Source organism: Gymnoscopelus microlampas (genome assembly GCF_963454915.1).
Source record: "Gymnoscopelus microlampas genome assembly, chromosome: 3".
NCBI classification, from domain to species: Eukaryota; Metazoa; Chordata; class Actinopteri; order Myctophiformes; family Myctophidae; genus Gymnoscopelus; species Gymnoscopelus microlampas.
In genome coordinates this window covers 41,875,756-41,898,541 of record NC_139940.1, presented here as the reverse complement: position 1 = coordinate 41,898,541, position 22,786 = coordinate 41,875,756, and the positions used below count along the sequence as shown (strand labels likewise).

Genomic DNA, 22,786 nt, shown 5'->3' with positions numbered 1-22,786 from the left:
GAGCACACTTGAAATATCCTCACGGCCCACCAGTGGCTCTGAATCTCTGGCCTATACGTCAAGCCTCTGTGAGGCTACAGTGTTGATGGGATTATAATACAACGAGACAAGCCTGGATGGTGAAAGTCTGCAACCATTAAGAGGATCCCTCATTAGGGCTATAAGAACATTAGCAGCAGTAAGGCAATCCTAAACACTGCTACGACCAGGGTAGATAGATTGCTGTGGTCAGTCAAAATGAGAAATGATGTAGGACAGGGGTCTTCAACAGGGGGTCCGGGACCCCTAGGGGGTCCTCAGTTACTACAGGGGGTCTGCCAAATCTTTGTGTGATAGGATTATTTTTTTTACCTTCACCACTTGAACCCTAGCATCCCTTTTCTGAGGAGAACTTTAGCCAAAAACAAGGCTGCGAGGCGTTGTGAGCTTGTAGATCTGCTATTTTTGGCAAAGAGGTATAGGTGTAGAGGGAAAAAAGAGCAGACCACGTAAACAAAAAAAGTTGAATCTGAAACACAATGTTATACAATATAGAGGGGGTCCCTGCTTCATCTCTCTCTCAGCTAGGGGGTCCTTGGCCTGAAAACATTGAAGACCCCTGATGTAGGACATGATGGCGTCTCTCAACTGACTAACATATATTACATTATTTCATTTCTTAACTTTTATTTATAAATATACACAAAAATACACAGCCCGTGAAGACCACAAGAATACTTAAGTCTTGTGTAGCCAGATGATCATCAGACTGACGATCCGCCTATACTGATATGTCTAGAAAAATCTACATTCATTGAATGGGGCTTGGACGCCGGAGAAAACCAGCGGTGACAGACCTATACATCCACTGATTTGAAAACCAATCCTAATGCCTATCCCATATTGTCGGTCGGGGGGGAAAACTCAAAACAGTTCATTTTCAAGATTAAAATTTAAAAACGGCAAGAGTAGCAGAAGCTCAAAACTCGTCACTTTCGCCGCGTTTCGAGCTTGGATCTGCTACTTTAAAAATGCTTGTGTGTGACACTGGACTGTAGCCTAGTATGATCAAGTAGGGCATGCATTTACCCCAAAAAAACAAAGTTAGAACATGGAGATAAGGGGTTTCTGCCCGACAACGGGGATATTAAGGAACACCCTGATATCTTTGCATTGGTTTTAGCCTGTTCATTGAATTCAGATGCCACCAGACGCATCAGCATAGGCGGAGATCTCTTATCGTCTGGCAATGCCAGACTAGAAGAATACCAACAGAAGTCTGCAGTCAGTATATGTGTATTGCTGTCATATCGATAGTAGTGGCGATGAAATGCAATTTGAGCAACAAAACACAAGTATAGCCTTCATCAGAGTGGTTCTAATTCTGTCCTGTGCTTTCCATCTCAGTTCCAAATTGACTACATCACAAAATCTTCACATGATTCTCTGGTACACTGGCAACTGTCCCTGTCTTAAGTAACAGAGGGAAGAGAAAATTGCAGTCTTAAAAAGAAAAGGTATCACAGGATCTACTCAATGTTATCATTGATAGTAGTTTTAACAATTCATTTGCCTGTGATGCATTTACTGAACAGCAATGATAGAATCAGCAAGGACCCCATCATCTCCATCTGTCATATCCAAAACTGTTACTTTTCAGGATTCAAATAAAAAAAAATAGAAAAAGTAGCAGATCTACAAGCTCAAAACTTTTGATGCTTTTGTGTGACGCTCTAGTATGATCAAGTAGGGCGTTAATTTACGGAAAAACTAATTTAAAATATGGAGATACAGTAGGAGGTTTCTGCCCGACAACAGCGATGCGTAAAGCAATACCAAGTCAAATGATACTCGGGTGAATTGTTAATTTTGTTTTATATTCTTATTTTAATACAAAAACAGAATGTGGCCATTAATCCAGGCCACATGTAGAACAAAATTATCATCTAATTTGAGTAAAATCGTTCTGGAATCCTTGTCTTTTGATATTTGTAACCTTGGCACAGTAAAACGGATCTTGGCCTTGCAATGAGCAAAGCCCTTTCACAGCTGTGTTTGTGTCAGTCTGAATGTGTGTGTGTGTGTGTGTGTGTGTGTGTGTGTGTGTGTGTGTGTGTGTGTGTGTGTGTGTGTGTGTGTGTGTGTGTGTGTGTGTGTGTGTGTGTGTGTGTAGTCTGAACATGGCCTTCAGTCCTGTGTATTACATCAGCGGTTCTCAAAGCGGGGTCTGTGGACCCCCCAGGGGTCCTTGAAGCGGTACCAGGGGGTCCCCAGCGAAAGTTGAACCACTTTAAACCAATTTTATACTTCGGCTATTTGGAGATCGCAGCTCCACAAGCTCAACACGTCGCAATGTGACATATTGTGAGCTTGCAGATCTGCTATTTTTGACAAATGTAGAGTTTTTGGGGGAATAATGTAGAGATTTTTTAAAAACAAATCTTCTCTTCTGGAGGTAGCACCAAAATCTTTTCAGATGGGGATCTGTGGCCCAATGCATATACATTTGGGGGTCCTTGAAATTAAAACATTTGAGAACCACTGTTCATATCATTGGCTTACATAAAGGGATGCACAATATATTGCATATTGGTAATCATATCACTATCGACTGATAATTACTTCAAAACGTGTCATTATATCGGACAAATATCAAAATTATTCCCAATACTGAGACTTTCAAAGTCTCTGAAAGTGACAACAAATGTGTCATTTGCAATGACAGTTCAGTTTCGGTCATGCAAGGAGGGAGCAAGAAAGAAAAGCTTTAACACCAAACTTAATACGCCACCAGAAGCTCCGACATCCCGAAATGTAGCACTCCTCCGCACATCTGTCGTGCAAAGGTGTGCTATATTTAGTATAGTGTTCAGTAAGCCTACAAAAAAAAAATCAGGTCATAACAAAGCATTATTTTAATTTGTATTCTTGTAATCTGCATCCATGCATCAGTTACAGGAATTGAAAGAGGTACCTCAGCCAGGACTCTGACTGGTATAGTGTCACCATGAGGCTGATTTCAAAACTTTGGAGTGGAGTGACTTCCTTGGCAATGTGCACAATAGAATTGGGTGCTGATTGGCCCAGCGGTTTGCAAGATTAGCTCCGGAATCACGCACAGAGACACACAGATATATGGTAAACCCCTACTGGTGGAAAATGGTATTGGAAGGCCTGGACCGCTGGTGTAGAAGTCTCGCGAAGCCAGACAACTATTTCACAATCTCCGAATGCTATATAGAGTCTGGAACTACAACTCCTGAAATCCGATTGAGGAAACTGGCACTTCCGTTCACGAACATATATTTTAAAATATCTTTACATTTTCTTTTTTAATTTCCATTTCTGCTAAGCAGCAAGCTAAATATACTTAAATAATTTAGATTTATAGTGGGGAAAAATTTGCGCGACTGTAAAGACGAAACGGAAGTGGGGAGGAAGCTTCACATCCGGTTTATATTCTAATCATGATCAGAGCTTCCGAGTCCCAGACTGTATGACCGGAAACATTTGAAAATTGTGGGAGGCAACAGTCTGGCCACGCGAGACTACTGGCGTAGGGTCCAGGCACCTCGGCTCAGTGTAGCCTGACAGCTTGTCGCGGGTTCCGAGTCCCGACCCGGTGGCCTTTGCTGCAAGTCACTCCCCATTTCTCTCTCTCCTTTTCCTGTCAGCCTACTGTCCTGTCAATGAAGGCATAAAAGCCCAAAAATAAATCTTGAAAAAAAAGAAAATGTGTTGGAATATCGGTATCGACAGCAGTCGATACAACCATGGAAACAATCAGTTGGCGGCCAAAGCGCCAATCAAGAACGAGCACACCATTCAAAGTAATAGGGCGGCTGAAAAGAACATGGCGGCCGGCCTCGTCCATTGAAGTTCAATGGAGAAGTGTCTATTCGGTTCCTCAAGCTATATAATGTTATAATGTGCATCCCTTCTTGTATACCGATGTAAAAAAAAAAACTTTCCCCCCCATTCAAAACCAATAGACAGGGGAACCAGCTGCAATTCTAAGGGTGCGTTCGGAAATTACGCACCAGAGCACACTCGCCTATTAGTTTGTATTGGCCAGTGCGCTCAGTGCTGTATTTTCGAACGCACCCTTAAGTGAGAGCTGCATTAAAATGTCCTCATGTAGATGTAATGTTGGTACAGTCTCTGGGTTTTCTTCTCTCTTCTCCAGCTTGGTCTATTTGACCACAGCCAATACATGTTTCTGCTTCTCGGACACCACCGGAACACTTCCTGGTTTGCTGTGCTTGCGCACGTTCATCTCCCTGAGGAAATGAGAAAACACACACAAGAATCAGCATGAGTAACCCAGCTACAGTGGTCTAATGCTAAGAACAGGGCTGGGCAATTAATGGAAAACAGATCGAAACCGGTATTTAAAACCAATAACCGACTTAATCTTGCTCATGTAGGTTAATTTAATAATCAAGAAGCATTTTTGATAAATGATTTCCATTTCTTATATATCAACGAATCGCAAATAATATGAAAAAAGTTTGAAATAACTGTGCTATTGATTTGAAGTCACATTTAGTCTACTGCTAACAATAAGTCACAGGATGGATGGGGGGGCAGAGTGTGAGAGAAAGAGATCAGAAAAGCAAACAGAGGATGGAGTGATCGAGGGAGAGTGAGACACAGGTTGTTGACCTTACACCTACGTCATTGCCTACACTAATGCACCCTGAAAAAAAGATACATGCATAGTAAATCATTCACAGCGTCCAAGCGCCGTCCACAGACACGCATCCCAATAGTGATGTCAGTATCTAAACAAACGCAAAAACAACGGACTGACTGGCCCTGTTTGCCCTGCAGTTCAGTGATTCATAGGTCAATCAATTCACAATGGAAAACTGTAAATGAGTATGCAACGTCTATCTGTATTCTGTAACAAGGCAAAGGGGTCCATGATATTTTCCACTTTACCAGTAAGTCTGCATTAGGTCAGATGAAACGGACTATGTTGGTCTGACGATACATCGGACATTATTTGACTTCTCGGCAACTATGCAGCCCACATGTCCCAATTTCTAACCACGATCAACCTGCCGTCCCTATTTTGGGCAAGTCATTCTTGGCAAACTTATTGAAAAACAGCCAATCTACAGGCTCACAATGTGACATGTTGTGAGCCTGTACGTTGGGCTATTTTTGAAAAGTTTTGAATAGGATTTAAGTGCTTAAATAAAATACGATCCAGTTAAATGTGAGATTTTGTGAGCTGGTAGATCAGCTACTTTAACTTAAGTGGTTAATTAATTTGTTGATAAATAGAAAAATGCAAACTAGATTTTTTGATCTATCAAAACTAAATAAAAAGAGCCAATAATTCCTGCGTCGAGCCTCCCTCAGGAAGTTGATCGATTATAAAAAATAATCAAAAATAATCAGTAATAGAGGTCCATTTTGGGCATGCCGTTACAGGTGAAAGGTGTCAGAAAATGTCAAAGCATTTGAAAACTAAAAAAAAAGAGCCCTTACTTCCTGCGCTTGGAGTCCTTCACGATGCGCAGCTCCTTGGCCTGGTTGTAGACGGGCTTGGGCAGGTGCCGGTGTTTTGCGATGCGTCGGATCTTAGGGTGGTGCTGGAACTTCTCCTTCAGCTTCTGGTTGTAGTTCACCGCTTCCCTCTCTCTGGGCGCCAGCTGTGATGTAAGAGTACAAAATAGGTTGTTTCTCAAACTTTTTAATTTTCAAGGACACTCAAGTTTGCCATGCATTAGTAGGCCATGGACCCCCCCCCCCCCCCCCGTTAAACCATTCAAACCATTCAAAACGCATACTATGTCATTTTATACTTTGGCTATTCAAAAATAGCAGATCTACAAGCTCATAGCGCAACACCGAGTGCCGCACTACGAGCTTGTAGATCTGCTATTTTTGAAAAATCGTGAACATTTGTGCAAATCTTTGAGAATATATATATTTTTAAAGATTAGTAAAATATTTAGTTACAGGGACCTCCAGAAGCAAGTTAAAAAAATGTAAAAAAATATATATTCAAAGATTTGCATACATTTTTGACGATAAAAAAAAAACCCAGATAGATCTGAAGTAGATCTGCTATTTTTGAATAGCCAAAGAAATCCAGAGTGACACAGAGTTAACCCATTCAATCCGGGAACGCATCTGAGAGAGTACAAATGGAATATTTTAGCTTGGGAGCCCCTGGAACCCCATCAAGGACCTCTGGAGGTACTTTGAGAACAACTGGTATAAATTGCAATATGAAGACAGGGAGGGTATAAAAATGAAAAAGAAAAAAAATGGTGGGAATGGAAGACAGTAATCAGTAATAGATCCTTATTTAGGGCTTGCCATTACAGGCGAAAAGCCTCAAAAGAATTCTTAACATTTCAAAAACAATGAAAACAGCCGTTCTACAAGCTGACAACGCATCACGACAAGTTGTGGGGCTTGTAGATCTGCTATTTCTGCACGACACTGTTGTGTGGCAAAAATAGTGCTTACAGTAAGTGCTCGTTCGATTACTCGATTAACCCGGAAAAGTAATCAATAGAATAATTGCTAAGTAAATAATGCAGCTTTAAGAAGACAGTGTATAGGGAGACAGAACTAGGCAGCATGTGAAAAAAGGTGAAGTGAAGGAACAGGAAAGGAGGAGAGAACGCCAGAGTCCAGCCAACAAACAAAGTGAATAAGAATAATACACGGTAACGAAGAGAGAAAAGTTAAGGGAGAGATTTTTTTAAAGTAAATTAGGTAGTGGATGGCTGAGCAGTGGAATTATAATAAGAGGCCAAGCTACGCGCTGGGTTTAATATACCACTGATATAGCCAAAATTCCACTAGGTTTGTACCAACCGCTCTGCACGGCATTGATCCTTCGAATAGCTGGACTTTTACAGTGCCTTTTATATTGCCCTTCTCACCAATTAGCTTCAAGCTCTTTTCCTTGGGTTTCTACTGCAGGAGACAACTGCAATGGGCAAGATACTCCCTTTTCTGGCACGAGTAACTGCTAAACTGTGGAGGGACAGATTAAAAACTAAATACCCTTCCATCTGTTCCATCTCTAGCAATAGAATCAACACTGTGGGTCTATGCAGACGCCTCATTTTGAATTATTTTCTGACATGCAGTAATGTGGACATACACACACACTGTTATATAAACATATTTAGGGAAATAAATGTGGTTCAAATAAAATCAACACATGCTCAAGATCGGTGTCTTGCATCTTCAAGGAAACGTGAAAACATTTAGAGATGCCATCCGTTAATCCAACACACACTCCTCGATTATTCGATTAACACATTCAATCCGGGGACGCATCTCTGTCATTTTAGATTTCTTTGGCTGTTAAATATTTGAATATATATTTCTTTAAAGCGAACATTTGTAAAATGTTTTGTTCCAGGGACCCCCAGAAGCAAATGTTCGCTTTAAAAAATATAAATTCAAAGATTTGCACAAATTTTCAAATTTTTCAAAAATAGCAGATCTACAAGAGCTTGTATATCTGCTATTTTTGAATAGCCAAAGAAATCTTAAAATGACACAGATGAGTTCCCGGTCTAAAAGGGTTAATCAAAAAAAAGTAATCCGATAGAATACATCACTAAGAAAATATTAGGCAGTTGCAGCCCTAATGAAAGCATAGAAAACACAAATAGTTACATTTACGCATGCCGCTTCACCCATTACCGACAGTTCAACTATGCATTCTTTATGTCTGATTTATGTCTGCTGGTTAGGTCATGAAATAAACGTTGGCCTGGATAACAGTAAGCAGTTAACTTCAGACTGACAACCTCAACATTCAAATCTGAATCAATGTCTGTTAACCCATTAAGACCGGGAACGCGGTCGGTGACATTCTTTTGATTTCTTTGGGCTATTCAAAAAATAGCAGATATACAAGCTCATAGCGCGGCACCGAGTGCCGCGCTATGAGCTTGTAGATCTGCTTTTTTTTAATCGTGAAAATGTGTGCAAATCTTTGAATATATATATATATACATTTTTAACTCAAATCTTTGCTTCTGGGGGTCCCTGGAACTAAATATTTTCAGATGGGGGTCCGCAGCCAAATACATATAATTTTGGGGGTCCTTGAGATGAAAAAGTTTGAGAACCACCGATATATATATAGCAATTTTTTTTTTTCAAAAAATCAAACTGTTTGGATTTAGAAGACATTTGCAGTATCCCAAAGAAGCCAAGATTTGAGTTACAAACGTTCGCTTTAAAAAACATATACATTCAAAGATTTGCCCAAATTTTCAAGATAAACAATATCAAAAATAGATGATCTACAAGCTCGTCGTATATACAAGCTATGAGCTTGTATATCTGCTATTTTTTAATAGCCCAAAGAAATCTAAAAAATGACACAGATGCGTTCCCGGTCTTAACAGGTTAAAAGAGCAAACACAACAGATCAAACCATCTCTCTAGCTAGCCTTCCATCCACTCTCATAAAAAACCCTCAGGCCCTCACACACACACAGAGACTCTGTGAGCCCTTGGCTGAGAAGGTCCTTTAAGTGCACCCCCTCCTCCTTGTGGGCTTTTATTCTAATTAAAAGCAATGATTTTTCTCAGATTCAATTTGTTTGAGAAGAGCTGATAGCTGCTGATCCTGTTGGAACACACCCTTACTGTACCTCCACTTACACACCGGTCAGCCTTGTTAAATGTTATTTACAGTATGACATTTTTTTTGGGGGGTAAGAAGAGGAGTCAGGAGATAGGAAGGAAGGAAGAGGAGCTGCCGAGCCAACTGAAATACTTTCACACAATCACAACGTTTGGCCTGATTTAGTTAAGGAGCGTCGAGCTTATATATACGACGCCCTCCCAAACTGACCATATTCAGTGGGGGGTCGTAAATGATTGTGGCTTACGCAACAGATGTGATGATGAGACACGAAATGAGAATACACACAGGATTCTTCATTAGAAATCATAGTTAATCCATTTAGACCGGGAACGCAGCTGTGTGTCCTTTTAAGATTTCTTTGGGTCTATTCAAAAATAGCAGATATACAAGCTCATAGCGCGGCACCGAGTGCCGCACTATGAGCTTGTATATCTGCTATTTTTGAAAAATCGTGAAAATGTTTGAATATATACTTTTAAAAGCGTTTACATTTGTAACTCAAATCTTTGCTTCTGGGGATCTCTGGAACAACATATTTTGTGATATTTTTGTTTATTTTATATTTTATATATTTTTTACATTTTAATATTTTTGTATTTTAATATTTTTATGTGAATAAAGAAAAACTATTAGGATTTAGAAAACATTTTTAGAATCGGCCTCCGGTCTTAATGGGTTAAAGTAAAGAAACAAGTAAGAAGTAAAAAGAAGTAAAAAACAAAGCTGCGTCCTATATTTAAAATAGGCCATGAAATTTAAACTAAAATATAGTGTTCCCTCTACCAGTGCTGCACTAGATTGTACTGCTTAGCCTTAATACAGTATGAATACATTTAAACATCATATGCGGTGCCCCTCCAAGACACAAACTAACAGACAGTGTTTGAATCTCCACCTGTGTCAGCCTAAGCCTTAACCCATTAAGACCGGGAACGCATCTGTGTCATTTTTTTATTTCTTTGGCTATTCAAAAATAGCAGATCTACAAGCTCGAGAGCTTGTAGATTTTTGGTACATTTTGAAAAATCGTGAAAGAATGTTCATGTCAAGGACCACCCAAAACTATATGTATTTGGCCACAGACCCCCATCTCAAAATATTTGGTTCTAGGGACCCACAGAAGCAAAGATTTGAGTTACAAATGTTATCTTAAAAATATATATATTCAAAGATTTTCCCACATTTTCACGATTTTCCCAAAATTAGCAGATCTACCGCTCATAGCCCTCATGCGCATATCAGGGCCCGTGGCATTTCGAGCTTGTAGATCTGCTACTTTTGATGCTTTTGATCAAGTAGGGCGTTAATTTACGAAAAAAAAAAAATACAAAGAATATGGAGATACGAGTTTTCTGCCCGACAGCAACGATATGCTATATTATCATTAAGATCATGACTTCCCTCAGACGGTTGGCCGGCCTCTCCCTTCGAAGAGATCGGGTGAGAAGTTCAGTCATCCGTAAGAGACTCAGAGTAAAACCGCTGCTCCTTGACTTGGAAAGGAGCCAGCTTAGGTGGTTCGGACATCTAGTACGGATGCCTCCTGAGCGTCTCCATACTAGGGATATCCTCGCTGCACGTCCCACTGGGAAGAGACCCCGTGGCAGACCAAGGACCAGCTGGGGGGGGATAATATCTCCACACTGGCCTGGGAAGCCTCGGGGTCCCCCAGGAGGAAGTTGCTAATGTTGCTCTGGAAAGGGAAGACTGGAAAACTATGTTGGAATAGGCTCTATGCACAGCAGCCATATTGTGAAGACATTCACAGGTGTTACAAATGATACTAATGAAGGCTCTGTTCCATTCTGATCAAACAGAGTCAGGGTGCTGATATTGTGCGTGTTGGCTCACTGGAAACACTCTGCTACACAAAATGTGGGTCCAGGGACCCTCATGGTTCCTTAAGGGGTTTCCAAATGGCCCCTTACGTGTACGTACGTTCTCTGAGAGTGTACAAATGGAACCAAATGGACCCTTACGGGTCCATTTGGTTCCATTTGTACACTCTCAGAGTTATGGGGGTCGTGGAAATTGAAAAATCTGAGAACCACTGTGCTACACTAAATGGAACAGAGCCGTCATTAGTATCATTGGTAACACCTGTGAATGTCTTCACAATATGGCTGCTGTGCATAGAGCCTATTGTTAACCGCGCAACCCGATTCCGGATAAGTTGAAGATGGATGGATCATAGCGTTTTAGCAAATATGGTCACGGCCCACAGTTTGGGAACGGCTGGTCTAATTTACACTGTGGGGGGGGGGGGGGGGGGGGGGGGCAAAGGCCAGAGTCATTTCTGATGCCTTAACCATTGTAAGGCATCAGAAAAACGAGCCACAAGCGGCATAGCAGCTTGACAGCGAACAAACTCAAAGAGCTGGGTCCAGGTTTGTGCGATGCCTCCTTCAAGCTGAGATCAGAGACAGAGACATAGGCTTGATTCAGCATTTCTCCCATAATTAAAGACCCTTTCAGTACAACTTGATTGTTAATGCTTCATTATGTTCAGAGTGCCTGGGCTTTAAGTGATTGGCTGATTCAAACTGCTGATAGGAGCAGGGAGCTTGTCTGATCTGTTTAAGTGCAAAGCTTCCGAATAAATCTCCCCTCTTATACAGTGACAGTAAAACAAGTGCCAAAACTTGGCCAATTTTCCACCCCCGGGAGCTGCATTAAGGGAATAAGAAAGAGTGAATCCGATTGAGGATGAAAGATGGATCTTGGACAGAGCACAGGGAGATCCCATTGATCTCTGTTATTCATCCATAAATTGCAGTTTGGGCACGAGAGCCCTTCCCCAATTTTTTTTTTTAAAGAAGCTTATTAGACAGATGAGCAAAACACCAACATTAGGTACGTTTCTGCTGACACAAGACCACATTGTCCGTAAGGCCACAGACACGGTGCTTATTACGATATTAAAACTCAACTCGAAATTTAAAGTGAGATTGTGTAACCACAATCGAGTCTTTTTTTGGAAATCATTTGTAGAATAACACGGAACAAATGCTTGACTTTTTCCCTTTGTACTTTCCATCTGCCACCAGAGTACCGCTGTGCCAATTGGTACATTGTACTTATTGGGAGTGATTCTTCTCTAAGTCAGCATCCATCAAAGTGTTTGGCAAGTGGTACTGCCGGTGCTCCTGGCACCATCACCTACTCTCAGAGGGGGAAGGACTACTCCTTTTTACTCTGTTACACACATAGAGACCTGCATTCAACATTTTAAAAGTAATATTGGCATCAAAATATCATCGCTGTCAGGCAGATTTAATTTTTTTATTATTATCTCCAGTGGTGGAAAAAGTACTCTGTTTTATGTTTTACTCAAGTAAAAGTATCAATACTGCAATGTAGAAGTACTCTATATATGATGTTATAATATTACTTTGTTATAAGTAAATTCTGAATTTACTTAAAAGTAAAAGTACAAAAGTATTGGTATCAAAATGTACTTAAAGTACCAAAAGTAAAAGTACTAAAATGTTTAAAAATAGCAGATCTACAAGCTTGTACGAGCTTGTAGATCTGCTATTTTCAAATAGCCTAGGTATAAAATAGGGCTAAAGTGGTTCATGTATGTTTTAATGTCAAAATGTAACTAGTAACTAGTAATAAAGTATAGAGAATTGGAAATACTCAGGTAAAGTAAAAGTACCTCAAAATTGTACTTAAGAACAATACTTAAGTAAATGTACTTAGTTACTTTACACCACTGATTATCTCCATATTCGTAAATTAACGCCTTGCTTGGTCATACTACAACTACAGCGTCACACAAAAGCATCAAAAGTAGCCGATCCAAAAGATCCAAATGTGGCACCAAGTGACACATTTTCAGCTTGTAGATGTGCTACTTTTGCTGCTTTTGAATTTGAATAATACATAATGAGGTTTCCACCCGACAGAGACGATATACTTAAAGTACTAAAGTAAATGTACTCAAATGTTTTCAAAAAACATTATTTTTAAATAGCCAAAGCCATAAAATGGTACTTGACCTTGAGTGGTTAATGTATGTTTTGTAGTAATAATCTAAATCTGCAAAGTAACTAAAGCTGTCACATAATTGTAGTGGGGTAAAAAGTCAAACATTAGCCTCTGAGATGTTGATTTTGTAATGTACGAACCCCCTTAACACATTGGGTGCCAAAACCGTATATATACGTTTTTTGGGAAAAAATCAATTTCAATGACTTCAAAAGCCTGTATCTCGGCTCCTCAAAAATGGTTAAAAATCCTGGCACTCAGTGTACTCTGTTTTTAAAAAAAAACCTGGCACCCCATGTGTTAAAAACGAGATGGTTCATCTCAAGGGTTAATTGCCAATAAAGAATTTCAGACATTGCAGTACCGTTCCCATGTAAAGTAAAAGCACCTCAAAATTGTACTCAAGTACAGTACTTGAGTAAATGTACTTTAGTTACTTTCCAGCACTGCCTGCTTAGTAGGGCACGAGGCCAGAGGCTGCTCTGTAAGAATGGAATGAACTCAAAATATAAGGTCCAACACAGGGGGGCGCTGTGGCTAAATATATAAATTGCCAAAGGTCGTCGGGATCGGGATTCGAACCATAGCATTGCTGCCCTAGGTGTCCGGAACGCTATATCAGCAGTCCGGGCCACTTTTAGTACTGTTAAGTAGATGTTGTTGATGCCAATATTTTTGTGCTTTTACCCAAGTCACATTTTGAATACATGTACTTGTAACAGAGTATTTAAGTTTTATTAACCCATAAAGACCGGGGGCGCGTCTTTGTCATTTTAGATTTCTTTGGCTATTCAAAAATAGCAGATATACAAGCTCATAGCGCGGCACCGAGTGCCGCGCTATGAGCTTGTAGATCTGCTATTTTTGAAAAATCGTGAACATTTTTTTTTAATAATTTTTTTCAAAAAACCTTTTGGATTTAGAAAACATTTTTAGAATCGGCCTCAGGTCTTAAAGGGTTAAAAACATTTTCGAGTACTTTTTCCACCACTGAAAGGAAAGACCCACAGTGTGAAAGTGATCGTGGAGGACTAAGCCAGCCCTAAAAAATAGATCCATTGTGGTCAGTCAGGTGGCCCAAGTCACTGGACCTAATCTTGGTGCGCTGGCACCCCCTGTGTTGAGACAAGGTAAAGACCATAGCTGAAAGGCTAGAGGAGAGGCCGCCTGGGACACAGAAGGTCCCAGGTTGGATTCCAAGCCATGATTCCCAACAATGTGTCGCGGTCTCCATGAGCAAGACACTTAAACCCATAACTGCTGCGCTCAAGTCTGACCACTTGGGCAGCAATCAGCTGGGTGAAGCAGTCAAAACAAACCACTTCCCTATAACTTGCGACCCGGCACAGCAGTGTACCCAACGGCCATTCGACAGCAGATTTTCGGTAACAACACGCTTTCCAACGCTTACCGCCGCAGTTGCCGGTGCGGTTCTGAGAGCTACCTTAAGTGGTTATAAGGCGAGACTCACCTTCCCCAGTTTCTCTGCGGCGTTGGCTTTCCACAGTCGGATGTTCATCTCATCAGAACCACTGAGGATGTACTTGTTGTCAGCGGACCACTTGACACAGATGACATGCTGCATGCGTTTGGTGTGATAGATTTCCCTGAGGAGAGCCACACAAAGCAAAACAGTCAATATGGCGGCACGAGGGGTGCAAAACGTTTAATCAAACTAATCAATTATTACATAAAAGAATCGATTAATAATCTATTAATTTTGACCAATAATATTCATTGTAGGTGAAAAGTTTCAAAACATAAAAAAGAAATGTCAAAAAGAAATTTAAATAGCGAGAATAGCCAATATACAAGCTCTATTTTCACTATTTTTGCACAACACTGTTGTGCGAACAAGTATGAAATAACACTTAAAGTGGTCAATCTGAGAGTGTTTTGATGTTGTCATTGTAAGTAAAGAATATTCAATAAACACATTGTTAAAAAAAAAAGTGGTCAATCGATTTGTTGATATACAAACAAAATGAAAATATAACAAATACAACATCCTCGATTTTTTTGATTTCGCCGGTGCCTTACCCATTATCCCTGAACTTCTTTGCCATCTTTTACTATTTTTAAAAACATTTTCAAATAGTTCAACTAGCCAATCTACATCGACTCGTTGTAAGCTTGTAGATTGGCTATTTGAACTATTTGAAAATGTTTTTAGAACTTTAGGGATAAATGGGTAAGGCACCGGCTAAAATAGGGCCCTTAGTGTTTTGCCAATTATGTGGAGGCCCACTTGCAATATCCTTACTGCCCAAAGATTGGGTAATCGCTGACGTAATAGCCAATATTGTCATTATTAAAAACAAATGACCACGGTAGCCATCAAGTGTCGACGGTCTTACTGACCTGCTCTGCCCACAGTCCTTGGCGAAGATGCGGACGGTCTTGTCAAAGCTGGAGGAGACAAACTCCCTCCCTGTTGGGGAGTAGTCCACGTCTAACACGGCAGAGACGTGATCCATGTGCACCGTAACCGGCTTGTTCAGGTGCCGCATGTCATATGTGTATAGACTGGTGAGAGACAGGAAACACAGGCAAGAATATAGGGTGCAACAGTTAATGGAAGAAATCTATTTAACCCATTAAAACGCATCTGTCTAACCACTTTAACCATTATCTTATACTTTGGCTAGTCAAAAATAGCAGATCTACAAGGCTATGAGCTTGTAGTCTGCTATTTTTGAGAAATCGTGAAAATTTGGGCAAATCTTTGATATATAATTTTTTTTAAAGCGAACATTTTTAACTCAAATCTTTGCTTCTGCAGGGTCCCTGGAACAACATATTTTGAGATGGGGGTCCGCGGCCAAATACATATCATATTGGGGGTCCTTGACATGACAAAGTTTGAGAACCACTGATTATAGCAACATACATTTTTTCAAAAAAATGTTAGGATTTGTAGAATCCTAGAAGCAAAAAATGATTTGAGTTACAAATGTTCGCTTTAACAATACTGTATATATATTCAAAGACTTGCAAAAATGTTCATGATTTTTCAAAAAATATAGCTCATAGCGTGGCACTCGGTGCCGCGCTATGAGCTGGTATATCTGCTATTTTTGAATAGCCAAAGTACATAAGATAATGGTTAAAGAGGTTAAAATCTAAAATGACAGATGCTTTCCTGGTTAATCCATTATAATAATTAATCTATGATAATAAAATGATTGATAACTGTGTAGCAGAAATGGACCTAGAAGTCAAATAACAAAACAATTGACTGGGATAGCAGGTAGACAGACAGTCTAAATGACAGTATGCTCACTTGTAGTCTTCATTTGAACACGTGAAGTAAAAAGCTTCCATTGGGTTCCAGCACAATGTGTTGCTCCTCACATCCATAATAACCTGTGGTGGGGGGGGGAAACAGATCATTTACACTTGGGTTTCTAATAAAGATTTTGTCTTAACCAGGGCATCGTAATCCCCAGAGACTAGAAGAACATGTGCACCTCTTACTGTACTGGTAGCACTATTTTATCATAATGTTATGTCTGGGGCAGCAGCCTGGAACCCAGATATCCAGAGTTTCTGGAGGTTTAGGCAAGCTAGATTTAAAAGGATACGTGGGTAATACGCCTTAATACATGATAACTGCCCTCTATAACTGAAACGTAAAGTAAAACACTTTAAATATTGTATTTATTTTGTGTGGTTCAGCCCTATGGAATGCATGGAACGTATGTGCTAACTATAAACCAACTTAATACTAATATGAGCATCAAAACAATGTTCTAAATAGGTTTTTATTAGCACGGTCATGCATTCCATAGGGCTGGACCACACACATGGATACATTACATCATCAACTTGGGATGGCCGTTGTCCCCTTTGAGTAAAAGATGAACTACCGTATTTCTATATAAATATAAATAGGTAAAATAAAAATGTAAAACACCTTCAGATATTTTAGTGATAGACGGCAATTAACATGTATGAAGGCATATAAGGCTTATTAACCAGGGATCCTTTTGAGACTTTTTAATGCCACTCAGAATAAAATTTAACCACTTGAAGAACCCTATTCTCAGCTACTTTCAAAAGTATCAAAAGTAGCAGATCCACAAGCGTGACACCAGTAGTATGATCAAGTAGGGCGTTAATTTAGGGGGGGGGGGGGGACATAAAAATAAGTTAAAATAGGTTTCTGCCCCGACAGCAACGATGACATAATAGGGCTAGGGTTCTTCTGTGTGGTTATTAAACGGTGTTACCTTTTTAAGTGGGGCAGATTCTCTCATGTCGTACAGCACTATACTTCTGTCTGAGGCACAGCTCGCAAGAAGCTCCGTCTGTGGAAACACAATCACTGTTACTGAACTTTACATACATCTGTGGAAACACAATCACTGTTACTGAACTTTACATACAGTATATCTCTGGCATTATCAAGAATAAGTATTAATCCATTCAATCCGGGAACGCATCTGTGTCATTTTAGATTTGAGCTATAACCATTATTTTATACTTTGGCTATTCAAAAATAGCAGAAAATAGCAGATCTACAAGCTCATAGTGTGGCACAGAGTGCCGCGTTACGAGCTTGTACATAAGCTATTTTTTTTTTATCGTGAATTTTAGCAAATCTTTGAATACATGTAATTTTAAAGCGAACATTTATAACTCAAATCTTTGTTTCTGGGGTTTCCTGGAACAAAATATTTTACAAATGTTAAAATATTTTTCAAAAATAGCGGATCTAGAAGCTCATGGCGCGCCATGAGCTTGTATATCTGCTATTTTTGAATAGCCAAAGAAATCTTAAATGACACAGATGCGTTAAAAAGAAGATGCAAACCGATCGTTGGGTATTGAAATTCAGTTTCAAGTAGGAACTGAACCCAAATTGCCAAGAACCGGTTGCCAATAAAAATGAAGGAATCGATCAAATCCTAACGATAGCCCCCCTTAGTCTTAGTTTCCCCCAGAGTGAAAAAAAACCCCAGCAGTTATTTCCATTTGTATTATCCACCACCAACTCAAACAAACCATTCTACAGCAGTCTGAGGGTATCAGGTAGGTAGGGCTTGGTCTAAGGATGGCAATTATCGATTCAATCAATAATCGATGAGTTGATTCACCTTATCGATCGATCATCGATGAATTGATAAGCAGTGAATTTACCATTACTAGTACAAACTGCATAGTAGCACATGAGACGGACAATGCTGCAACATTTAGTCGAATTAGTCCTGTACTGGTGTTTAAATTAACTGAACAACACAACAGCCCCTGTAAACTAATGTTACATCATTAATGTTCAACCTCTCATGTACACTACAGCATTGGTTCTCAAAGTGGGGGATTCCAGGGGGTACCCAGCAAAAACAGTTAATTGATTCATTTAAATCGAGTCAATTCTTAACGATGGATTAAATCGGCAACAATGTTAATTGTTAACAACATCCCTAGCTTGGTCCGCTGCGTAGCGCGGAGGGAGGACGGTGGCTCCTCACCTCTACGGGGTTGAAGCGGACGCAGCTGAAGCTGTCCACGCCCCAGGAGAAGGAGCGCACAGGACTGCTCCTCTGCTCGTCCCAGATGTCCACCTGCTGGCCACACGTCACAAACACGCCGTCGGTCTGGTGATGGTCCAGCCCTGTGAACACCGTCTGTGATGGAGGAGACGCATACATACATCAGTAAACACAGATCATTTTAGGAGTCAAATGGGTTCAGATCTGAGCCCAAGTCTCTTGCAGGAGGCATGTCTGAAGCCTGTCCTGGACAGGAGTCTCTTGACGTAAAAACTGATGATGATGAGTTTCCCAGGAGTGTTGCTGTAATTGTTACAAAAGCAGCAATCCTTGGCTTCTGACTACATGTAATATGATAGCCCTACTGTTTAATCCATTATAAAACCGGGGACGCATCTCTATCATTTTGGATTTCTTTGGCTATTCAAAAATAGCAGATCTACAAGCTCATGAGCTTGTATATCTGCTGTTTTTGAAAGATTGTGAATATTTGTGCAAATCTTTGAATATATATGTTTTTAAGGCGAACATTTGTAACTCAAATCTGTGCTTCGTCCCTGGAACAAAATACAATATTTTACAAATGTTCGCATTAAAAAAATATATATTCAAAGATTTTAGCTATAACTATTATTTTATACTTTGGCTACTCAAAAATAGCAGATCTGCAAGCTCATAGCGCTGCACTCAGTGCCGCGCCATGAGCTTGTATATCTGCTATTTTTGAATAGCCAAAGTATAAAATAATAGTTATAGCTAAAATCTAAAATGACACAGATGCGTTACCGGATTGAATGGGTTAAGCCCTTTAAAACGTAAGTCCATTACATTAAGGCTTGTCGTTGCATCATAGTAGACAACATGCATCCAATTTGACAGGTCTAATATTTCTGTGCTTGTTTCTGGTTGGTGTTTACTACCAATAGAATAATGAGAGGCAAAAAGGAAATGGGGCATGATGACATTTTGTTATTGCTATAGGCTACTGTATTTGCCATAGCAGTCCTATTTAAAGCAATAGATGCATTTCATAAACTGCTAAATGAGCCAAACATATATTTAGAAGCGTTTTGATTGCCTGCAAATTTCAAGAATACAGCCATAAAGTATGTGATAAACTGGGGTCCCCCCTGGGTGTCCGGGGACCCCCAGGGGTCCTTGTGGGGGTTTCAGGGGGTCCCCAGCAAAATGTCCTAATATAGCATCACAATCATTGTAAGCACTTTATCCACTTGTCCATGTTGTTGGCTATTCAAAAATAGCAGATCTACAAGCTCACAGTACGTACTTTGTGCTGCTATTTTTGAAAATAGTTAGCTGTCTGAGACAAGAGTTACTTTCAGACATGCACTGTATTATGGAAGTGTTCCAGACTTTAAACGGAGGGAATGTATGTATAAACGCAACATTCCGGCGCAGTACGGATCAGACATCCAACAGACTTTATGCTGGCAGGACCCTTAACCCATTGATACCTGGAACGCATCTGTGTCACTTTAGATGTCTTTGGCTATTAAAAAATAGCAGATATACAAGCTCATAGCGCGGCACCGAGTGCCGCGCTACGAGCTTGTAGATCTGCTATTTTTGAAAAATCGTGAAAATGTTTTTTTAATATTTTTTTCCAAAAAATTGTTAGGATTTTGATTTTTTTTATACGCTGCCTCAGGTCTTAATGGGTTAAGTTAAGCAGGGGTAATGTCCGATTGAGTCCAAAACGGCTCTGTGTGTGAATGGACGAGGTGATTGTCCGGCGAATTTACAATCAGCGAGCTGACGTGTTGATGCGCTTCTATTGTCGACGGGTGGAGCCTCTCCTCCTCCCGAGGTGTTTGAGCTAAAGTAGTCTGGGAGGGTTAGCGTCGGAGCTTGGACAGCAGGGGCGCGGCCACTGCGTTGTGATTCAAATCAACAGCCAATGAAGAAAAGGGGGCGGGATCCACATGCAGTGGGTGATGCATCTAAATAGGATCGACGGGAAGCAATTTCCCCTTGAGAAATTTCGGCCGCCATTGTTGTGTACTGCTGTTTGCCTCTCGTCGGACTTTTTAGGCGAGTTGCACAGCTCTCAGACCGGTAAGAGGCGTGTCCGCTCAGATTCAGAGCGTGACGTACATCCCGCCCACAAATACCAGGGCTGTGGCCCAGAAGTTCCTCGCCAGAGCTGGCGAAAACTTCTGGGAACTCAGATTAGAGCTAAAGTAACTAATATCCTGAAACAATGTGCACGATTGGCTATGATGAGCTGTGGAAATAACACAGTACAATCAACTATACAGTAGGCCTACCTTGCCAAGAATAGTGTTGAGGGGCTCCTCTTCCTCTCCATAGCCTGGTGCCTCCATTTTCCATTGTTTGATGGTTCTGTCATCACCAACCTGTCACACATAAACCATGTTAATGTTACCCACTGTCAAACTCCTGGTAGGTTAAGGTCAGAAACCTGAGTACAATTACAGATCTCATGAAAGACTTCATCTTCTAATCTAAGTTGTGGCAAAGAAGTTACCGTAAAGAAGGAAGTGCCACAGAATCGGACAACCATCCCCCGAACAAAGCCCTCGTGGGCCTGGATTGTGCGGACGCATTCACGTCTGGTTAGATCCCACACTTTCACCTGAGGAACAAAGTAGAGCAACACTTACTATTGGATAGAATATCACCATCAACGCTGTGTTATTAATTAAACAAAGTCATATCTGCTAATATGCAGTGGTCATATATTGCCCATATTACAGTAAGTCTATATACTAGTCTGTGTCATTCATACTACACTTCCAAAAGTCTTGATAACTATGGTATAGCGATCTATTGATATATGGTGGTAAGGCAGTCACATGTCAAAAATGACATTTTACTTGAAGATTAATTGTCTTACAAATAATTGCGATTAACATTGAGACATATAAATCAAAACTATGCTTATCTTTGCCTTTTCAGTCTTTGCACAGCTCAGATAGACATGACAAATGACTTACATATTCACAGAAATTACTGAAACTGACCGGTACCAATAATCGGAATAAATAATGTACTATGGACAAAACAGGCCATGCATTCAATAATTGTATAGCAAATATAGCGAATAAAAACAATTTACAAGCTTGTAGGTTGGCGTTATTTTTCAACAGATTAATTTATACAAATGAATTGAAAATAATCTTATTCTGACTCAGCTCAATAATACCTCTCCATCACAAGCACCAGACAGCAGAGTGGACAGACTCGTGGAGTGTTTGGCCATGCAGTTGACTCCATCTCTGTGTCCGTCCAGGGAAGCCAGGAATGGCTTTGCAAACACTCTTTCCAGCTTGGTGGCGTTCAGAGCCCTGGTGTATTCCCTGGGAACCTCAAATGGGTTGAGGACCGGGTCATAGTTCCTGGGTACTGAAAGCAGACAACAGTCAACGTTAGAAACAGCGTGACGAGCATACAGTTTTCAACTCTTGTCAACATCAACACTTGCAGCGTACTAACACTAGTTCAAGACATTATCTTGTTGTAATATCCAACCAAACCATAACCTGCTATTCATGTAATGAGGTGCTTCAGACTTAACTATAATTTTACTTCTGAAAAGGGGCTGGAGCAATATCATACAATCTGTGCAAGTTGTCCCCTATTTCTTCTATTAGCTGATAGCAATTCACAGGGTGTTTACAACATTTAAGTTTCAATTCCTTCCATAGACTGCCCTCTTCAGCCATAGCTGCATGGGTAGAGAGGCCACCTGCCTGGGAAACATAAAGTCCCAGGTCCAATTCCCGGCCCTGGCTATAATGTGTCGAGGTGACCAATGAGCAAGACACTTAAGCGACAACATTTTGTATGTACATTTATTTAATAAATGGGGAGCCAAATACATCATTTTTTAATGATATTTTTTAATGACATGGCCTACTATTTCTACAATTGCTACAAAACCTGTGGACACTGGACAGACAGTCATAATGGGCATAAACAATAAGTTGAAGGGTAAAGTTTTAGGTCTAGGTACCGTGCATGTTCAAAGTACATCAGTGATTCTCAAAGTGGGGTACCTGGGGGGGGGGGGGGTTGTTCCAGGGGGTCCCCAGCCAATGTGTTAATACAGCATCACAATCATAATTTTATCCATTTATATGTTGGCTTAACAAAATAGCAGATCGACAAGCCATAGGACTATGAGAACCATTGTTTTCCATAATTTCCGAGCATTTACTAAAGGATACATCGATGTATTCTTCTTTTTTTACATTTTGGAAAGAATAGCCAATGTAACAATGAGGTGCCCACAATGTTTAGGTGCCCACTCTTCCTAGCATTTAATATGTACATTTGCTAACATTAGCAGCTAGTTAATCACTTACCTCGCTGGATATCATATTTAGTCTCTCGGACAAAGTCGTCCGGGTTCCTGGAGAGAACTTTAACTTTCATTTCGCGTTCGCAAAAACAAGAAATGAAGTAGAAAAGGGTTTTATAATTATAGAAGAAAGTTATCTGGATGTTTCACTGCATGGTTTACTCCTACTGGCCCATGTGTTGATGTGTGAGGAAATATAAGGTCACGTGATGATACACTACTGTTGCATTGTGGGACTCGGATGGCGTTGGAGCGGGGTCAATTCACTTCGTGGCTTGTTGATCCGGTTTGGCTCTGAAGCAGATACGGAAACAGTGGGTGCATGTCGTG

General features: G+C 40.4%; 1 protein-coding gene across 2 annotated transcripts; it reads right to left on the bottom strand.

Moving 5' to 3' along the window:
* Positions 1-2,336: 2,336 nt before the first annotated feature.
* Positions 2,337-22,632, bottom strand: dcaf13 (ddb1 and cul4 associated factor 13). 2 transcript variants are annotated; one of them, XR_014600528.1, is made up of 12 exons: positions 22,461-22,632; positions 21,299-21,498; positions 20,621-20,728; positions 20,400-20,489; positions 18,091-18,246; positions 16,849-16,926; positions 15,900-15,982; positions 14,978-15,142; positions 14,088-14,223; positions 5,479-5,642; positions 4,091-4,259; positions 2,337-3,997 (listed from the first exon to the last, which is right to left on the bottom strand). XR_014600528.1 is itself a non-coding variant. In XM_084053496.1 (11 exons), exons 1-11 carry the CDS (start codon positions 22,528-22,530, stop codon positions 4,172-4,174), a joined length of 1,338 nt encoding a protein of 445 aa, XP_083909622.1. In that variant the 5' UTR covers positions 22,531-22,632; the 3' UTR covers positions 4,023-4,171. The 2 variants fall into 2 exon arrangements, 1 of the variants encoding a protein (XP_083909622.1); XM_084053496.1 differs by lacking the exon at positions 2,337-3,997 and having other exon boundaries at positions 4,023-4,259.
* Positions 22,633-22,786: the final 154 nt, after the last annotated feature.